The 21,017-nt window shown below is 42.1% G+C and overlaps 1 protein-coding gene across 1 annotated transcript in view; it reads right to left on the bottom strand.

The window, feature by feature from the left end:
* The window catches only part of CFAP44 (cilia and flagella associated protein 44), a 119,489-nt gene that overhangs the window by 63,772 nt on the left and 34,700 nt on the right, over window positions 1-21,017 (bottom strand). The window contains exons 13-17 of the mRNA XM_084873970.1: window positions 20,842-20,941; window positions 7,418-7,512; window positions 6,265-6,474; window positions 5,508-5,618; window positions 2,272-2,433 (exon numbers count right to left, since the gene is read on the bottom strand). Of these exons, the coding sequence (XP_084730096.1) occupies window positions 2,272-2,433; window positions 5,508-5,618; window positions 6,265-6,474; window positions 7,418-7,512; window positions 20,842-20,941 (678 nt within the window). The remainder of the gene's footprint in view (window positions 1-2,271; window positions 2,434-5,507; window positions 5,619-6,264; window positions 6,475-7,417; window positions 7,513-20,841; window positions 20,942-21,017) is intronic.

Raw genomic sequence — 21,017 nt, 5'->3', positions numbered from 1 at the left:
GATGTGAAAACAATTACAATCATTCATTCATTTATATTATTGGGGATGACAAAGAAAAGTAGAAGGAAGACATCTTAGAGAAACTCAATATATATCAATTTGGGGATATATTTTTATCATTAAAATTTTCAAATCTTTGGAATAACTTTATTTCTATATTAACCCTCCCCTCCTCTCTTCCCCCCTCCCCCCGAAACTGATCCTGGATTTATAGAAATTATTTAATTGGGGGTTTTATTTTTCCCTAATAAAGAAGCTAAATACAATTTATCTCAGAGTCTTACCCTGTCAGTCCAACAATTAGGTGGACTTGAGAGAGTAAAGAGGCTAGGAAAATTCCTTAGCAAGTGGAATAGGGAAACTGAGACAGATACTTAAACAGCAGTTTGCAGCCATCTAGTAAATCCTTTCTTCCTTAATAAAAAGCACTTAAAAGTAAATGGTTTGCACTTCTCCCCAACAAGAGGGTGAATAGCTTAAATCACCCTACTTAATGAGATAGATAGCAGAAATCTAATTAGTGCTATTTGCCAACCACAACCAAGGACATAGGAAGTTAAGGGAATTAATCTCATTTTGACACATCAGCATAAAAGTAATGAATATTCTGTTGAGATCCTCCCTTAGGACCTCTCGTTTTTTTAAAAAAAACACCAGCCTTTTTAAAAGCCCTCAAAGCCAAGGTCCCAGTGAGCTCTCCCTCCCTCTTCTTCCCCCACAGGCATACATCTCGTAAAGTTTGAGGGACCACAGGGCAAACCCCTGAACCTGTCCCCAAGACCCCCCTTTCCCAACTTCCTAGTGAGCCAAAGCAGACCAGCCTAGGCTCAATGCCTCAGCCCTTCCTTGTTCGCTGTCCCCAGCATTCATAAACATCCTCTAGAATTCACCTGGACTCCTGTTGTGAAAATTTTTCCGACTTGAAGTCAGGAACCCACACACTATCAGAGGTTCTAGGCCAAGTATGTCAAATTCAAAGGCTAACACGGGCCAAATAAACAAGGTTTAAGTTTATGTGGGCCACAAAAGATTTCATAGAAACGTAGGTTTATTTCAATAGAGACATGCTGAATACAAAGGGCTGAAATCAATGAGTAGTTGTTAACATAAAATAATAGAACATTTTAATAAAAATTAATATTTTTTTCTTGAACATTAACTTACCAGACACTGAATAACTGCACAAATTAATAAATATAACTCAAATAAACCTAGTTTTCTGGTTCTCCGAAAGTGAAATATTTCCTGTTGCCCACACCAAGCAAGTCAGTACATGGCAATCAGCTGCTAAAATATTTGCTGCTAGTATTGGTGGAGAGAGATGATGCGCCTGCGTGTAAGGTGTGTAAGAGAAATGAATGCAGCACGATTATAGTAATCGGTCATTAGCAAACATTGTAGTTCGCTATTAATAATTATGTGTAACAGGATATTGTAAAAAATGAAGTTACGAAACTTTTATTAAAATGTTTCTTACATACCGTTATATTGGCTGGGCTGCAAAAATATTTGTTGTGGGCCACATGCCACCCACGGGCCATGAGTTGGACATGCTTGCTCTAGGCAAACCCACTACTGGCCAGGCCCCTTCTCCAATAACACTGAAATAGTCTATGAGGGAAGTTGTTTCTATTTTTAATAAACAGTGACTTTGGCCCTCAGCACTGTCAACTGATTATTGCAAAAAGCCCCTAAAACTGGCATTCCTAACTCTCACTTTTTACCTCTTTATTCTGTTTGCCTCTCAGAATTCTAACTTACATGCTCTCATTGCATCAATCCACACCTCAAAAACTCTAGTGGATTCCAATAACCTAAGAAATAAGTGGAAACATCTTGGCTAGCATTTAAAGAGTCCCATATATTGGCACAGTTTTGCTACATCCCACCACAAACTACCTCCCTCTGTTTTACCAGTCCATTCTTCATTTCCTCCAAACACCAAAACAAGCCTGCCTTCCCCCGGGGTGTTCTCCCACCTTTTATTGCCTTCCTCCTCATTTTCAATCTTTCAAAATTCTTCTCCGTCTTTGAGGACTGAATGTCACCTCCACACAGTCATCCTTGACCTCCTTTCATGCTTCCATCAGTATCAGATATCCTTTCCTCTGTATGTCCCTAAAACACTTTTCTTTGTGCTGTGATGTTAATATCTATTCACTACTGCCTTCAGATACAGGGTCTATGTCTTATTCCTCTTTGTATCTTCCCAGCACTTAACACAGAATATTTTATATTCTGAGAAACAAAATATTAAAGGATATCTCATACCAGAATCTTAGATTTGACACTTGAGAAATGGAAGCATTTTATTCTCATGTCTTTGATTTCATAGGTAACTAAATCAAGATCCTCCACGTCCTCCTTTATGGTTGGAAGTAGAGCTTCAAGGATATAGCCATTCTCGCAGAAAATCAGTAAAGTACTTTCAGGCTAAAAAAAAATATATATATATATTAAACATGTCATTTACATCAATATGTTCATTGTAGCATCAATTACAATAGTAAATATATAGAAACAACCTAAATGTCCATCAACTGATGACTTGATAAAGAATTGGTGCATATATACAATGGAATACAACTCAGCCATAAAAAAAGAATGAAATCTTGCCATCTGCAACAACATGGAGGAAACTAGAGGGTATTGTGCTGAGTGAAATAAGTCAGATAGCCCAGCTAGTGTTGCTCAGTGATTAAGCATTGAACTATGAACCAGGAGGTCATGGTTCAATTCCTAGTCAGGGCACTTGCCTGGTTACAGGCCCAATCTCCAGTAAGGGGGTGTGTAAGAGGCAGCCGATCAATGATTCTCTCTCATCATTGATGTTTCTAGTTCCCTCTCTCTGTCCCTTCCTCTCTGAAATCAATAAAAATATATTTTTAAAATAAGACAGATGAAGACAAATTCGATATGATTTCACTTATATGTGGAATTTTAAAAATAAACAAGCATAACAGATACAGACTCATAGATACAAAAAACATTTTAAGGGTTGCCAGAGGAGAGGGGTTTGGGGTGAAAAGATTAAGAAGTATAAATTAGTGATATAGAATAGTCATAGGAATATAAAGTATAGCATAGGGATTATTATCCTATCTAATAAAGAGGAAAGATGCTAATGACCATCACACCCTCACAAAGGTGGCAGTGACCATAGCCAATAAGGAGGGAATATGCTAATTGACTGTCACACCCTCAAAGATGGTAGTGCCCAAAGATGGCAGCACCCAGTCCCCTCAGACCCACAGGCGTGGCAGGCGTGTGGCACGACCAGGCCTGCACCCAGGTAGGTCCAGCTTCTCTATGCACCTGCCTCCAGAGTCCCCCAGTCTCCTCAGCCCCCCAGCCACCCAGGATCAGCCCAAGGGATGACCAAACAACTGAACAAGCAGACTATATGGCGGGGGGCCATGAGGTGCAACCAGGCTGGTGTGGGGGTGCAGTTGGGGGTGACCAGGTCAGCAGTGGGACAGTTAAAGGTGATTAGGCCAACATGCAGAAGCAGTGAGGGGCAATCAGGTTGGTGGGAGGGGGGGAAATTATGGGCAACCAGATAGGCAGGTAGATGAGTGATTAGGAGCCAGCGGTCCAGGATTGTGAGAGGGATGTCCAACTGCTAGTCTAGAGCTAGGGGTCCCAGATTGGAGAGGGTGCAGGCTGGGCTGAGGGGAACCCCCCCCCATGCATAAATTTCATGCACCGGATCTCTAGTAGTCAATAATATTTTAATGACTATGTTTGGTGTCAGATGGATACTAGATTTATCAGTGTGATCATTTAGTGAGTTTTATAAATGTCTAATCAATGTATTGTATACCTGAAACTAATATACTATTGTATGTCAACTGTAATTGAAAAATAAATGCATTTTTAAAAATGAGCATTGTTAATTTAAGACACTTTTCTTGATATTACTACATTTTTCTATCTCTTTTCTTTAAAAGATCTTAAAAACAGATTATAAATGTTAACCCAGTAATCCTGATATCACTTCTATGCAGATCATCAGTATTATTATTATCCTGGAACCTAGTACAGCACCCAGTTTAGACATTCAATCACTATTTAGATGGCTGAATCATCCTATGCACAAACTTAGGGAAATTATAGGCATTACACAAGATTAGTAATCAATACTAAATCAGTAGTTGTCATTAAGAAAGAGAGAATGAAAGATTAAAAGTGAAAATGGACATGGGATGGGAGCAGAAGAGAAGTACAAACCTTAGAACAGAACTTGTGAACATCAGAAACATCAGAATGACTGACAGACCCAAGTCAACATATCTATACTAATAAAAGGGTAAATGCAAATTGTCCAGGATGGCCTCACAGTAACAACCAAACAGCAGGCTGCATGGGACAGCCAGGCTGATAGGGGATTACTGAGGGACAGCCAAACAATTGAAGAGCAGGCTGTGTGGAGTGACTAGGCCAGCAGGGGGGTTAGTGAGGGGCTACTAAATGACTGAACAGCAGTGGGAGGCAGTTGGGGGTGACCAGGATGGTTGGGGTCGGTGGGGAGAGGCATTTGGGGTGATCAGGCCAGCAGGTAGAAGTGGTTAGGGGTGATCAGGCTGGCGGGGGTGGGGCATGGGAGGGGGCAGTTAGGGGTGATCAGGCAGGCGAACAATTAGGAGCCAGTGTCCCAGATTGTGAGAGGGATGTCTGACTGCCAGTTTAGGCTTCATCCCGGGGACATACCCCAAGGGGTCCAAGATTGGAGAGGGTGCAGGCTGCACTGAGGGGACTCCCTTCTCCCCTCCCCATGCACAAATTTCATACACCAAGCTTCTAGTCTTGAATAATTAAAGCCTAATATGCTAAGTGTCGAATCATTCAACTGTTTGACCAATTGCTATGACATGCACTGACCACCAGGGGCAAACACTAGGTTCCGGTTAATCAGGACTGGGTGAAATGGACCAGACATGCCCTGGAGCCCTCCAGTAGTCCCTCCCCAGCCCCGATTGTCCACCAGTGGGGTCCCTTGGCCTGGCCTGTGCCCTTTCACAATCTGGGACCCCTCAGGGGATGTCAGAAAGTCAGTTTTGGCTCGATCCCCACAGGCCAGGCTGAGGGACCCCATTGGTGCATGAATCTAGTTCTGACATATTGTGTTATCAAGATAAGGCACCACTGTTGAAGCAAAGCTGGATATAACCCAACGTTTTCAGAGGGGACTGTGGCCAACTAATTAGAGTGTGGAAGAGGAGATAATGAGGAAAATGTGAAACTCCTGAGGATATACTACCCGTGTTTCCCCGAAAATAAGACATCCCCTGAAAATAAGACCTAGCACAACTTTGGGAGAAAAAAAATAATATAAGACACTGTCTTATTTTCGGGGAAACAGGGTAACAGCCAAGCTGAGCAGCATCCTGGTCCCTCAATGCAGAAGCCAAGTATTGGGCTAATAATTGCACTTGCTATTCTCTATCAGATCACTTCATTGTGTAGTAATTAAAATTTAAGCATGAAAACAAATAACAATTACTTACATGAGAGACCGGAGACCATACTAACTGGCAAACAGGCCCAGGAGTATTAATATAACCAATTGGTTTATAATCCTTTTCCACTTCAAAGAAGAACACAGTTTCATCTTTACTCTAAGAAAAATAACAAGTTAGCCAAATATATATTATTATAAAATCCATTCCACAGAGTTCAAAGCAGCATTTATTAACTATCATATAACCACTGTACACTTATTCCTATATGCATGCTTATACCTACAATTATTATGAATCCCAGATTGTTCTGGAAAAATTCTTATTTCAAATATTTACTTTATTTTCCCCATGAAAACACTTGACAACCCATGTATTCCAGTATTCGGTTCTGAAAAAACAATCACTATACCTGTAGTAAAATTAATTCAGAAAAAAATATTCCCCAATGCTAATGCTCACCTTTTAATGTACAAAGAATTTACGTAATCATTCTCTTCATTTTTCTCTTCTATTATGAGAATATACCTATGCTATAAAATATTGATTATAGATAAAATATCTTGTATGACTCCCAGCTGAAATTTTCTATTACTTTAAAATAAACATTACAACTCAAATGGTAAGAATATTTTTACATGTCATGCGCAGACCATGCTGAAAGAATATGAATACAAAGAAAGCAAAATATGGATATGTTCTCAGAAATGATCATCATCAAATATGGCATCATTAAGTAGAAAGATTAATAAGGCAAGGTTTACCATCAAAGATCAATAGAAAACAAAGAAAATCTACTACTCACCCCTGTGGCTAGAATTTCTCCATCACGTTCAAAAGCTAACGCAGTAACCTGAGCAGTATGGGGTTTGAAAACACGACTCAAATGAAGATCTGCATTTGAATATTTCCTCCGTCCTGCAAAAATTGTGAGCCCTTTTGGATCATAAAGTTCAAGAACTCGAACAACCCCATCTTCAAATCCTATAATAATCTGTGCTCCGGTGAAGCTTACCTTAGGCAAAAATTAAATGCAAGAAATCTGAAATTAGTTGATTAGGAAACTTATACTATGTTGCATTTGTACTTTATTTACTAGTAGACAAGTCATTTAACAATGGCTATCCATTAGTGATTCCTTCTACCACTTTCTGGTAACCCCCATCTATTCTAGGATGACTATGAGATGGGTAAACAATGGCAATTCAACCACTCGTGAGCAAATGTTGGAGGAGTGTCTGTCAACTACGTGTCAGATAATTCCAGGACCCAACCATTCAAGTCCTCCCAGCTGAGGTCCCCAAAACCATGGAGCAGCGATAACCCATCCCTGCTGTCACCTGTCTGAATTCCCAATCTACAGAGTAAGTGAACAAAATAAAATGATGGTTGCTTTATACCACAACATTTTGTGATAGTTCATTACACAGCAATAGTTAACTAGAACAACTCCCTCTCTCTTCCTGATTTTCTTCTATAGCTCTTATCATTGCCTAACATGTCACAGATTTACTTATTGTCTGTCTCTGCCTCGTGTCTTCCACGATAGTGTAAGGTGCAGTAAGGGCAAGTATTTTTATCTTTGTTCATTGCTATAGAAACCAGAACAAAGCCAGCACTTGGTAGGCATGCGGGAAATATAAAGAGAATGAATGAAATCAGAGCGAGGCAAATAGAAGATATATACAAAAAGTTCTGTTGTGTAATTATTTTGTAACATGGAACTATTACTAACCAGCAGGTAGCATAAAAATAGATTTTCATTAAAACAGGAACAAAATTGCAACAATAGAAAGGTCAACATATGATTTCTATCACATTCTAAGTGACTAAACTAACTTAAAATGTTTATTCTTCTCTGAAATCCAGAGTCAAAAAATATTTGTATTTCCAAGAAATAGCACTGTATACTATATTCATTAATAAAATCTAGTAAAAGTTCATTATAATAAACTTACCAGACGAGGTACCCAAGCAAGGGCGGTGCCTCCTTGTTTGAATTTCACATGAGTCAAAAAAACCTTGCTAGCAAAATCATAGATTCGAACAGTGCCTATAGAAAGATAGTTTTAAAAGAAACAAATGTATATGTAATCCTTTTTTAAATAACCTTAGCTCACTTCACATGTTGAGCATTTTAATAAGAAATTCCATAAATAACTACATCCACTGATAATCCAATAACCTTTCCTTAGTCAAAAATTTCTATATATGCCCTGGCTGGTGTAGTTCAAGGGTTAGAGCATCAGTTCACTCACTGAAGGATTGAGAGTTCGATTCCAGTTGGGGAGCATGCAGGAGGCAACATATCAACCTGTCTCTCTCACATTAATGTTTTTCTCTCTCCCCATCCCTTCCTCAGGTGAGGATCAACAACAACAACTACAAAATTTCTATGTATAGCCTTGATTGGATAATTTATAAACATGCGTAATAAAGAAGATGAGTGGGAGTTCTGGGTTTAGATGGGGGTATAGGTAAATGCAGTAATCGCATCCTCCCACATTAGAATTACAATTAAACTACAGAAGAACTATCATTCTGAACTGCCTGAAATCAAGCTGAATAGAAGTCTTACTGCTAAGGATATAAAGAAGAAGCCACATCAAAACTGGTAGGAGGGGCAGAGGCTCAGAATGGGTCCCACGTCCACATGTGGCAGATAAAAATCAGGATAGATATTTCAGCTGCAGAGGATCCCCTAAAGAACAAGCAATCCCAACTCCATCCCAGGCTCCCAGCCCAGGATTCCAGTGCTAGAAAAAGAAGTCCTCATTAACTTCTGGCTGTAAAAACCAGCTTGGATTATAGCTGAGTGAGACAGAGTCCCAGGTGTTCCCCTGAAAGGACCCACAAACAGACTTACTCAGATTGACTTATTCTGAGTTCCAGTGCCTGGGCACTAGGGATGTACAGGGAGGGACAGAGTAATCTGGCCTGGAGGTGAGAGTTGGAGGGGCAGCTTTCTCCCAGACAGAAGTACTGGCAGAGGCCACTGTTTCTTTTCTGAGCCCTGCTCCCACTGAGTCAACATGCAAGTGCAAATATCTGTGTCTCTGTCAACTTGTCACCATTTTCCCTGCCATTGTGATTCCCTGAAACCCCACCCCAAGACATTTCCAGTGGCTTTTCCACACAAATGGCCTATCTTGGATCATGCTTCACATTTTTCTAAAATCTCTTAAACCAGAAACATCTGGTCTTTCCCTTGCTATGTACCTCTTGTAAGTGGCTTCAGGCCCAGCACTAGTGGTAGCTTGCCTTGGTTCTCAGCTTGGTCTCTCCTGGGCACCTCCAAGCCCAGCACAAGTAGCAGCCATGTGCAGGTCATTGTGTAGCTCATGCCAGGAGACTCTGGTCAAGGCACAGGTTGACCTTGGCCTGCACCTCCCAGGAAGTCCCAGAGCCAGTGCACCTTGTGGAGAGCTTCAGACCACATCAAAGTACCACCCAACCTCCTCCATGAGAACACACTCAAGGGATGGACTCAGCAGGCACCGGGCATTGCTGAAGTCATTCCTGTTCTCTGGGGCCAGCCCCTGTAGAGCTTATCCTCCATAGTGATCTAAGCCAGTCCTCACAGAAAATGGTGCCAATAGCAATGAAGACTCAACTAGAACAGGAGGGTATACACATCCCACACAGGGGACACACCTGGAGCATCCAGTTCGGGTGAATGGGGAGGCTATGCCACTGGGCCCTTTAGCAATCCTACTACATAAGGCCACTCGACCAATCCCAGAAGATGTAGCAGCTCTACCTAATGCATAGAAACAAACATGGGGAGGCAGCCAAAATTAAGAGACAAAGAAATCCACCCCAAATGAAAGTACAGAATAAAACTCCTGAAAAATAACTAAACAAAATGGAGACAGGCAATCTACTAGGTGCAAAGTTCAAAACACTAGTTATAAAGATGCTCAATAAGAAGATAAACTTAGTGAACTTCAACAAAGAGATAGGAAACAAAAGCAGGGGTAAGAAAAATGTAAGGAAGAAGCAGTCAGAAACGAAGAATACACTAATTGAAATGAAGAATACATCGCAGGAAATCAATAGTTGAGTAGATGAAGCAGAGGATCAAATCAGAAAACTGGAAGATAAAGCAGAAAAGAGCCTTCTTCTCCTTCTCCCCGCCCCCCCCCCCCCCAAAAAAAAAAAAATAAGGAGAATTTAAGGAGCCTCTGGGACAACTTCAAGCATACCAATATTTGCATCATGGGGATGCCAGAAGGAGAAGAGAGAGATCAAGGAACTGAAAACCTATTGGAAAAAATGACTGGAAACTTCCCTAATCTAGTGAATAAAATAGACATAGAAGTCTAGGAAGCACCTACAGTCCCAAACAAGATAAACCCAAAGAGGCTCCACACCAAGACACGTCATAATTAAAATACCAAAGATTAAAGACGAAGAGAATCTTAAAAGCAGCAAGAGAAAAACAGTTAATTATCTACAAGGAAGCTCCCATAACACTGTCAGCTTATTTCTCCACAGAAATTTTTCCAGCCAGAAGGAATTGGCATGAGATATTCAAAGTGATGAAAAGCATGAACCTACAACCAAGATTATATCCAGCAAAGTTATCATCTAGAATTAAAAGACAGATAAAGAGCTTCCCCCAAAAAAAGCTAAAGGAGTATATCACCACCAAACTAGTACTATAAGAAATGTTAAAGGGTTTTCTTTAAGAAGAGAGAAAAAAGATCCAAAACATGAATAATAAAATTGCAATACATATCTATAACAAGTACTTGAAAGGCAAATGGATTAAATGATCCAATCAAAAGACATATGGAGGTTGAACTGATAGCTAAACAAGACCTTTACATATACTGTTCTCAAGAGACTGACTTCAGAATAAAAGATATACACAAACTGAAAGTAAAGGGATAGAAAGTATATTTCATGAAAATGGAAACAGAAATTAAAAATCTGGGGTAGCAACACTTATACCAGACAAAATGGACTTTAAAACAAAGATTATATAACAAGAGACAAAGAAGGATCCAACAATTTCATTTCTGAGCATTTATCTGAGAAACCCAAACACTAAATTGAAAAGACATATACATCCATATTTTCGTTGCAGCATTATTTACAGTATCCAACATATGAAAACAACCTAAGTATCCAGCAATAAATGAATGGGTAAAGAATAAGTGGTGCAAATATAAATGGAATATTACTCAGCCATAAAACAATAATAAAATCTTGTCATCTGCAATAACATGGACAGAACGAGGTTATTGTGCTGAGTCAGACAGAGAAAACAAATACCATATGATTTCACTTACATGTGGAATCTAAAAAACAAAATCCTATCTAATAAAAGAGTGATATGTAAATTGACCATCACTCCAAGACACAAGATGGCTACCCCCATATGGTCAAAGATAATTGCCCCCATGTGGACACAAGATGGCTGCCACAAATGGATGGCTGGGGAGGGTAGTTTTGGGCAGTTGGGGGTGACCAGGCCTGCAAGAGAGGGCAGTTGGGGATGGGGCCAGGTCTGCAGGGGAGGGCAGTTTGAGGGGACCAGGCCTGCAGGGGAGGACAGTTGGGTGGGACCCAGGCTTGCAGGGGAGAACAGTTGGGGGGGACAAGGCCTACAGGGGAGGGCAGTTATGGGGGACCAGGCCTGCAGGGGAGGGCAGTTGAGTGGGACCATGCCAGCAGGGGAGGGCAGTTCGGGGGGGAGGGGTAGGAGACCAGGCCTGCAGGGTAGGACAGTTCAGGGGGACCAGGCCATCAGGGAAGAACAGTTTGGGGGGAACCAGGCCTGCAGGGAGCACAGTTGTAGGGGGACCAAGCCTGCAGGGGAGGACAGTTGGGGGGGACCAGGCCTTCAGGGGAGGGCAGTTAGGAGTGACCAGGCTGGCAGGGGAGGCCAGTTGGGGGGAAACCAGGTCTGCAGGGGAAGACAGTGGGGTGGGGACCCAGGCCTGCAGAGAAGGACAGTTGGGGGTGACCAGGCCTGCAGGGGAGAACAGTTAGGGGCAATCAGGCTGGCCAGGGAGCAGGAAAGCATCGATCAGGCTGGCAATGGAATGGTTTGGGGGTGATCAGGCTGGCAGGAAAAAGAGGTTAGGGGCAATCAGGCAGAGGCAGGTAAGCGGTTGGGAGCCAGCAGTCCTGGATCTTGAGAGAGATGTCCAACTGCCCTTTTAGGCCCAATCTCTCTGAGTATTTATTTGAGTCCCACCCAACTGTCCTCCCCTGCAGGCCTGGTCCCCCCAAACTGCCCTCCCCTGCAGGCCTGGCCCCCTCAAGGGGTCCCAAATTGGAGAGGGTGCTGGCTGGGCTGAGGATCACACACACACACACACACACACACACACACACACACACACATATCTGTGCACAAATTTCATGCACCGGGCCAAGTGTAAATAAATAAATAAATAGATCAGAAACAAACTCATGTATACAGAGGACAAACTGATGATTGCCAGATGGGTGGAAAAGGTGAAGGAATTAAGAAATACAAATTGGTAGTTACAGAACAGTCATAGGAATGTTAAAGTATAGCATAAGGAATATATTCAACTAGAGGCTCAGTGCACAAATTTGTGAACCAGGGGGGTTCCTCAGCCTGGCCTTCAGGATCAGGCTGAAACTGGCTCTCCAATATCCCCTGAGAGGTCCTGGATTGTGAGAGGGTGCAGGCCGGGAACCCACCAGTACACAATAGATACCAGAGAGGGACACAGGAGGTTCACCAGCCAGGGAGAGATCATGGGAGGGCTCCAGAGCATGTCCGGCCCTTCTCGCTCAGTCCTGATTGGCTGGACCCCAGCAGCAAGCTCACCTACTGGTCAGAGCATATTTCCCTTTGTGGTCAGTGCACATCATAGTGAGCAGTTGAGTGGCCTAACATACCATTAGCATATTATGCTTTGATTGGTTGAATGGCCAACTGGATGACCAGAAAATTAGCATATTATGTTTTTATTTATCTATTGTACTAAGGGCCCAGTGCATGAAGATTCATGCACAGGAAGTGGTCCCTCAGCCTGACTTGCAACCTCTCCAATCTGGGAGCCCTCAGGGAGCTCTTTCCAATCCGGGAATTTCTCTGTATTTGCAATCATATAAGTGAATTGTCTGAAACCCAACCCAGTTTGGTTTGTTGCTCACAGAATAGAGGCTTTTTTTTTTTTTTCTTAGCTTCATTGGTGGAGATTTCCTGGAAATTTTAGGGTATCTTCTCTTTATTTTTTCCTACACACTAATTTATTTATGTCTCTCACCTTTGCTTTCCTCCATCCCCCACCACAACAGTAACTGCTCCACGCTCACTCTGCTCTAGTGTCTAGGAGACCCGACTGCCACCAGAACTATGATTCCCAGTATTCCTGGTGCTCCCCATGCTCTGGGCTTCCACTTCCAGGCCTGGGACTACCACCAGAACTACTATTCCCAGAATTCCTGGTGCTCCCTGTGTTCTTGGTTTTCCCTTCCTTCTCTGACTCCATCCCATGGCTTCCCACTCTGCCACGTCCTCCAAGCCTCCAGCTCTCCCTCTCTGATCTCCTTCTGGCAGCTTGGGGAGTCAAGTTCCCAAGCCACTCCACTCTCTGCTGGCTGCCCCACTCTGCTCTTCACCTGGTGCTTGTGTATGCAAATTAACCCTCCATCTTTGTTGGGTCAATTTGCATACTCACTCCTGATTTGCTGGTGAGTGTAGCAGAGGTGAGGTCAATTTACATGTTTCTCTTTTATTTTATAGGATATTAATAATAGGGTAATATGCAAATTTGTCGGGACACCCTCACGCGTAACAATCTATCAGCAGGCTGCATGCACAGCAGGTGCAGGTGGGGACTTGCAGCATCGGAGACTTGCATCACACCATCACAATCTATCACCAGGAGGCTGTCAATATGGCTCAGTCCATGGGCAGCCCTCGACAGAGGCATGTGGAGGCCTGCTCAGCGTTAACATGACACTGCCTGCATGCATCCCTGTCCAGCACTGACATGACGCTGCCTGCTTGCATCCCTGGCTGAGGATGTGACACTGCCTGCATGTGTCCCTGGCCTGGGATGCGGTGGGGGGGAGGGGCATTTGGGGGCAATCAGGCTGGCAGTGGGGAGCAATTGGGGGCAAGCAGGATGGCAGGGGGGCAGTTGGGGGCAAGCAGGCCAGTTGGATGGGGTACTTTGGGCCAATCAAGCTGGCAGAGTGGTTAGGGGGGATCAGGCAGGCTGGCAGGTGAGTGGTTAGGAGCCGGTGGTCCCAGATTGCAAGAGGGATGTCCAACTGCCGGTTTAGGCCTAATCCTGCAGAGACAGTTAGGGTTGATTAGGTCAGCAGGCAGGAACAGTTAGGGGGTGATCAGGCTGGCAGGGGAGGGAAGTTAGAGGGTGATCAGGCAGTCAGGTGAGCGGTTAGGGGGGAATCAGGCAGGTAAGTGCACAATTGGGAGCCAGTAGTCCCGGATTGTGAGAGGGATGCCCATTGGAGATCAGGCCTAAACTGGCAGTTGGACATCCCTTGAGGGGTTCGGATTGGGTAGCTTACCCTAATCCTAACCCTAGCCCTAGCCCTAGAGCACAGAACATGGTGGGTGTCGGCCACAGCAGGATGGTGGTGCAGGTGAGTGGGGGTGCCAGACGGAGGCGGGGTGCTGGTCCCTGTCATCAGGGTGAGCCTCTGGTGGTTACTGAAAATTCTTTGTTCCCATGCGCCACAGTCCCGGTACAGGCTGAGCCAAGGATCCCCTCCCCATACACAAATTTCGTCCACTGGGCCTCTAGTATCTATACTAATAAAAGAGAAATATGCAAATTGACCGTACCTCTGTGATGCCCACCAGCCAATCAGGAATATGTAAATTAAGCCAACAAAGATGGCAGGTTAATTTGCATACACAGTCACAGAGCGAAGACTGAAGGCTCTGGCCTGAGTAAAGATGGAAGACTGAAGACTGAAGAGGCTTGGCTTCTCTGCTGCAGCCAGAGCAAAGGCCTAGGTCCCTGGTGCCAGAGGAAAACTGGTACCGGCAGCCAGGGGATGGAAGGCCTATTGCACAAATCTACGTGCAATGGGCCTCTAGTAGATAATAAAAAGCTAATATGCAGCTCCTGGACCACCTACTCTCCCCAGATTCCACAAGTCCACACCTCCTCCACATCTCAGCCACAGGTAGTGTTGTATTTTGTACCTTTAAATCAACGCAGGAGAAGGAACACCACATAACCAGACATCCTGAGAAGAGAGGCCATGGGGAAACAAAAACATAGTCCGCACATGAAAGAAAAGCAGGCATCACCAGAAAAGGAAGTAAACGAGCCAGAGGTAAGCAGCCTACCAGAGCAAGAATTCAGAATAATGATCATAGGATGGCTAAAAAGAATGGAAGAGAAATTTGACAATAACCAAGAAGAAATGAGGAAGAACCATGAGGAATTGAAGAAGAACCATGAGGAATTGAAGAAGAACCAAGAAGAAATGAAAAATGACATCGCCACCATGAAGAACTCAATAGAAAGCATCAAGAGTAGACTAGATGAAGCAGAGGACCGCATCAGTGAGCTAGAAGATAAGATGGAAAAAAATACCCAAGTGGAGCAGCTTCTAGAAAAAAAGATTAAAAAGCAGGAGGAGAGCCTACGGGAGCTTTGGGACAATACAAATTAAAATAATATTTGAATAATAGGGGTTCCAGAAGGAAAGAAAACTGAGGTAGACATGGAAAAAGTATTTCAAGAAATAATGACAGAAAACTTTCCTGAAATAGAGAAGAGAAAACCCACACAAATCCAAGATGCTCACAGAGTCCCAAGCAAAATGAATCCCAGAAGACAGACTCCAAGGCACATTATAATCAAACTGGCAAACAACAACGACAAAGTAAGAATCTTAAAAGCAGCCAGAGAGAGACAGAAAGTTACATACAAAGGAACCCCCATCAGACTAGCAACTGATTTCTCAACAGAAACTTATCAGGCCAGAAGGGAATGGGATGAAATATACAAAATCATGCAAAGGAAGGGTCTGAATCCAAGAATACTGTACCCAGCAAGGCTATCAATCAAAATTGAAGGGGAAATCAGGAGCTTCACAGACAAAAAAAAGACTGAAGGAATTTATCTCCACCAAACCAGCAATGCAAGAAATGCTAAAGGGTCTACTGTAAAAATAAAGAAATAGGAAGTGAAGAAGGAACACGGGTATAGAATAAAAATGGCATCAAATGTGTACTTATCAATAATAACCTTAAATGTAAATGGATTAAATGCTCCAATTAAAAGACATAGAGTAACAGATTGGATAAGAAAACAAGACCCATACATCTGTTGTCTACAAGAAACCCACCTCAGAAAAAAAGATGCACACAGACTGAGGGTGAAGGGATGGAAAAAAGTTTTCCAGGCAAATGGAAATGAAAAAAAAGCTGGGGTAGCAATACTTATTTCTGACAAATTAGATCTCAGAGTGAAGGACATAATAAGAGATAATGAAGGCCACTTCATAATACTAAAGGGAACAATCCAACAAGAAGAAATAACCCTGGTAAATATATATGCACCCAATACAGGAGCAACCAAATACATAAAAAAAACTGCTGGAGGACATTAAGAGAGAGATTAATAGCAATACAATCATAGTAGGAGATTTTAATACCCCACTGTCACCCTTGGACAAATCATCTAAACAAAAAATCAGCAAAGAAATATCAATCCTAAATGACTCACTAGACCAGATGGAATTAATTGACATCTTCAGAACACTCCACCCCAAAGCCACAGAATATACATTCTTCTCAAGTGCACATGGGACATTCTCAAAGATAGACCACATTTTGGGACATAGGCAAAGTCTCTTCAAATTCAAGAAGATAGAAATCATATCAAGTATCTTCTCAGACCATAATGGCATAAAACTGGAAATTAACTACAATAAAAATAATCCAAAGAAAGCAAACACATGGAGACTAAACAGCATGCTATTAAACAAGGACTGGGTTATCAGAGAAATCAAGGAAGAAATTAAAAACATCCTGGAAACAAATGACAATGAAAACACAACAATCCAAAATCTATGGGACACAGCAAAAGCAGTTTTGAGAGGGAAGTTCATATCCTTACAAGCCTATTGCAAAAGACTAGAAAAAAGGGTAACAGATGATCTAACTCTACAACTCAAAGAGTTAGAAAAGGAGCAACAAGAAAAGCCCAGTGTAAGCAGAAGGAAGGAAATAACAAAAATCAGAGCACAGATAAATGACACAGAGACCAAAAAAGCAATACATATGATCAACAAAACCAAGAGCTGGTTCTTTGAAAGAATAAACAAGATAGATGAACCTCTAGCCAGGCTAACTAAGAAACAAAGAGAGAGGACCCAAATAAACAAAATCAGAAATGAAAGAGGTGAAATAACAACAGACCCCACCAAAATACAACGGATTGTTACAAAATACTACGAACAACTCTATTGCAACAAACTGAACAACCTGGAGGAAATGGACATATTCCTAGAAAAATACAAACTTCCAAAACTCAATCAGGAAGAATCTAAAAATCTCAATAGACCAGTGACTTGGGAAAAAATTGAAACAGTCATCAGAAAGCTTCCAGCAAACAAAACCCAGGGCCGGATGGCTTCACAGGAGAGTTTTACCAAACATTCAAGGAAGAACTAAAACTTATCCTCCTCAGACTTTTCCAAAAAATTCAAGAGGAAGGAACACTTCCAAACTCCTTCTATGAAGCCAGCATCACCCTAATACCAAAACCAAATAAAGACAACTCAATGAAAGAGAATTACAGGCCAATATCCCTCATGAACATAGATGCCAAAATCCTCAACAAAATTCTAGCAAATCGGCTCCAGCAGAGCATCACAAAGATCATACACCATGACCAAGTAGGATTTATTCCAGGAATGCAAGGTTGGTACAATATCCGCAAATCAATAAATGTGATACATCACATAAACAAATTGAAAGATAAAAATCATATAGTCATATCAATTGATGCAGAAAAAGCATTTGATAAAATCCAACACCCTTTCCTGATAAAAACTCTTAACAAGGTGGGAGTACAAGGATCATACCTCAACATAATAAAAGCTATATATGATAAACCCACAGCCAACATTATACTCAATGGGCAAAAACTAAAACCATTCCCTCTAAGAACAGGAACAAGACAGGGATGCCCACTCTCGACACTCCTGTTTGACATAGTACTGGAAGTACTAGCCATTGCAATTAGACAAGAGGAAGAAATAAAAGGCATCCAAATTGGAAAAGAAGAAGTAAAGTTATCCCTATTTGCAGATGACATGATATTGTACATAAAAAACCCAAAAGACTCCATTAAGAAACTAATTGACTTAATAAATGAATTTGGCAATGTAGCAGGATACAAAATTAACGCCAAGAAATCCATGGCATTTCTATACACCAACAGTGAAACTACAGAAACAGAGACTAAAAAAGCAATTCCATTTACCATTGCACCAAAAAAATTAAGATACCTAGGAATAAACTTAACTAAGGAAGTAAAGGATCTATATGCAGAAAATTACACGACACTGAAAAAAGAGATAGAGGATGATGTAAGGAGATGGAAGAACATACCATGTTCATGGATTGGTAGAATCAACATCATCAAAATGTCCATACTTCCTAAAGCAATCTATAGGTTCAATGCACTCCCCATTAAAATACCAAGGGCATATTTCACTGACCTAGAAAGAACTCTCCAAAAGTTCATTTGGAACAATAAAAGACCTCGAATAGCCACAGCAATCCTGAGAAAGAAGGGTAAAGTAGGAGGGATCTCAATACCGGACTTCAAACTGTATTACAAAGCCACTGTTCTCAAAACAGCCTGGTATTGGCACAAGAACAGACATATAGATCAATGGAATAGAATCAAGAACCCAGATATCAACCCAAATCAATATGCTCAATTAATATTTGACAAAGGAGGCATGAATATACAATGGAGTCAAGACAGTTTCTTCAATAAATGGTGTTGGGAAAATTGGGCAGACACATGCAAAAGAATGAAACTAGATCACCAAGTTACACCATACACAAAAATAAACTCAAAATGGTTACAGGACTTAAACATCAGACGGGAAACCATAAAAATACTAGAAGCATCCACAGGCAGCAAAATCTCAGACGTATGCCAAAAAAACTTCTTCACTGATACTGCCCCTAGGGCAATGGAAGCTAAAGAGAAAATAAACAAATGGGACTACATCAAAATAAAAAGCTTTTTTACAGCAAAAGAAACCATCAACAAAACAACAAGAAAGCCCACGGTGTGGGAGAACATATTTGCAAATAACACCACTGATAAAGGTTTAATCTCCAACATCTACAGACAGCTGGTACAACTAAATAAAAGGAAGATGAATGATCCAATTAAAAAATGGGCAATGGACCTAAATAGAATATTTTCAAAAGAGGACAGAAGGAAGGCCAAAAGGCACATGAAAACATGCTCAAAGTCACTAATTATATGAGAGATGCAAATCAAAACAACAATGCGGTACCATCTCACACCTGTCAGAATGGCCAACATCAACAAATAGACAAACGACAAGTGTTGGCGAGGTTGCGGAGAAAAAAGAACCCTCGTGCACTGCTGGTGGGAATGCAGACTGGTGCAACCACTGTGGAGAACAGTGTGGAGTTTCCTCAAAAAACTGAAAATGGAACTCCCATTTGAACCAGTAATCCCACTCCTAGGAATATATCCCAAGAAACTAGAAACACCAATCAGAAAGGATATATGCACCCCTATGTTCATAGCAGCACAATCTACAATAGCCAGAATTTGGAAACAGCCTAGGTGCCCGTCAGCAGATGATTGGATCCAAAAACCATGGTCCATCTACACAATGGAATACTATGCCATAAAAAAGAAGGAATTCTCATCATTTGCAGCAACCTGGATGGAATTGGAGAACATCATGCTGAGTGAAATAAGCCAATCAATGAAAGAGAAACACCACATGACCCCACTCATTTGTGGATAATAAAGATCATTATAAACTGATGAACCAAAAGATAGATATAGAGACAGTAAAGCAACAAGCAGATTGTTAAATTACAGTGGGGAGGGGAGGAGGATCTGGGGGAGATAATATAATAGATCAACCGAAGGACTTGTATACATGCATATAAGTACAACCAATGGACATAAAACTCTGGGGAGGGAGGGGATATGTGGGAGGGAGGGAGGGGGGCAAAAACAAAATCAATAAAATATGTAAAAATAAAAAATAAATAAATAAATAAATAAATAAATAGATTTAAAAAAAAAAAAAAAGCTAATATGCAAATAGACCAAACAGTGGAGCAACCAAACCACTGGTCACTATGATGTGCACTGACCACAAGGGGGCATGTGCAGACATGGTGGGCATTGGCAGCAGGTGGCAGAGCACAGAACACGGCGGGTGTCGGCCACAGCAGGCTGGTGGTGCAGGTGAGCAGGGGCGCCAAACCAAGATGGGGTGCTGGTCTCTGTCATCAGGGGGAGCCTCTGGTGGTTACTGAAAATTCTTTGCTCCCATGCGCCACAGTCCCACCTGACTCTCACACCTGCTGATGGCGCCAGCCCTGCTCACACCTAGTGCCAGCCACGATCGCTCACGCTGTAAGCAGGTGCCAGCAGTAGCTGCAGGCCAGTGGCTGCCGGCCACAATCACCCCTCGGGGCTTCTCCACCTCCCCCAGCTCCCAAGGGGTGACGGGAGCAGCAGCTGCCACTCGCACCTGCTGCTGGCACCAGTTCCACTCCATCAGTGTGTGGGAGTGGGGCTGCCAGCAGGCAGGGGACCCGGGGAACGCAGTGGGGGGGCCAGGAAGGAACGCAGAGGATGGGCCAAGACCCACCCCTGTACCCATTGCAATCTTATGGACCACAGTTCCTTTTAAGATGCATGAATTCTGGCCCTTAATATAGTATAATATTGTAATAACTATATGCGGTGTCAGATGAGTACTAGACGTATTGGGGTGATCACTAAGTGAGTTATATAGATGTCTAATCATTGTGTTGTACACTTGAAACTAATATAGTAATACTGTATGCCAACTGAAATTGAAAAATAAAAAATTATTTTAAAAGTTTTTTTTTTTAAGTAACTGATGATTGACTAACAGATTAATTTCCTTTGCACAGTCCACATAGATTCCCCATAAGTCAAGAAGGAAGAAAGGAGATAGAAAGGAAAAGCCTGCCTTCTGTGCCCTGTCCCCACCACAAAGACTCACCTCACTGCCATTAAGAGGCTCCCCTTTTGGAAAAATTCTCAAATGCTTTTAATCAAACACATACAAAAGACTGTATTGAAAGCAAAGCGAAAAGGGCATCTATATTTTACCTAAAGTTCCTACTTACAGTCCAAGGAAGTTGTGGCCATGAGGTAAGTGATAGGGGACACGGCCAAGGCTTCCACGGCTCCAGAATGGAAGGAGAAGAGGCATTCTGGATCTTGTGTCTGATCATCAAAAGACAGAAATTATGTTAGATCTCAAGGATAGCTTAACACAGAATTAAGGTCAAGTTTAAATACA

The sequence above is a fragment of the Pipistrellus hanaki genome, assembly GCF_964339955.1.
Source record: "Pipistrellus hanaki genome assembly, chromosome: 2".
Taxonomy (NCBI): Eukaryota; Metazoa; Chordata; class Mammalia; order Chiroptera; family Vespertilionidae; genus Pipistrellus; species Pipistrellus hanaki.
This window is presented reverse-complemented; position numbering and strand designations above follow the sequence as displayed.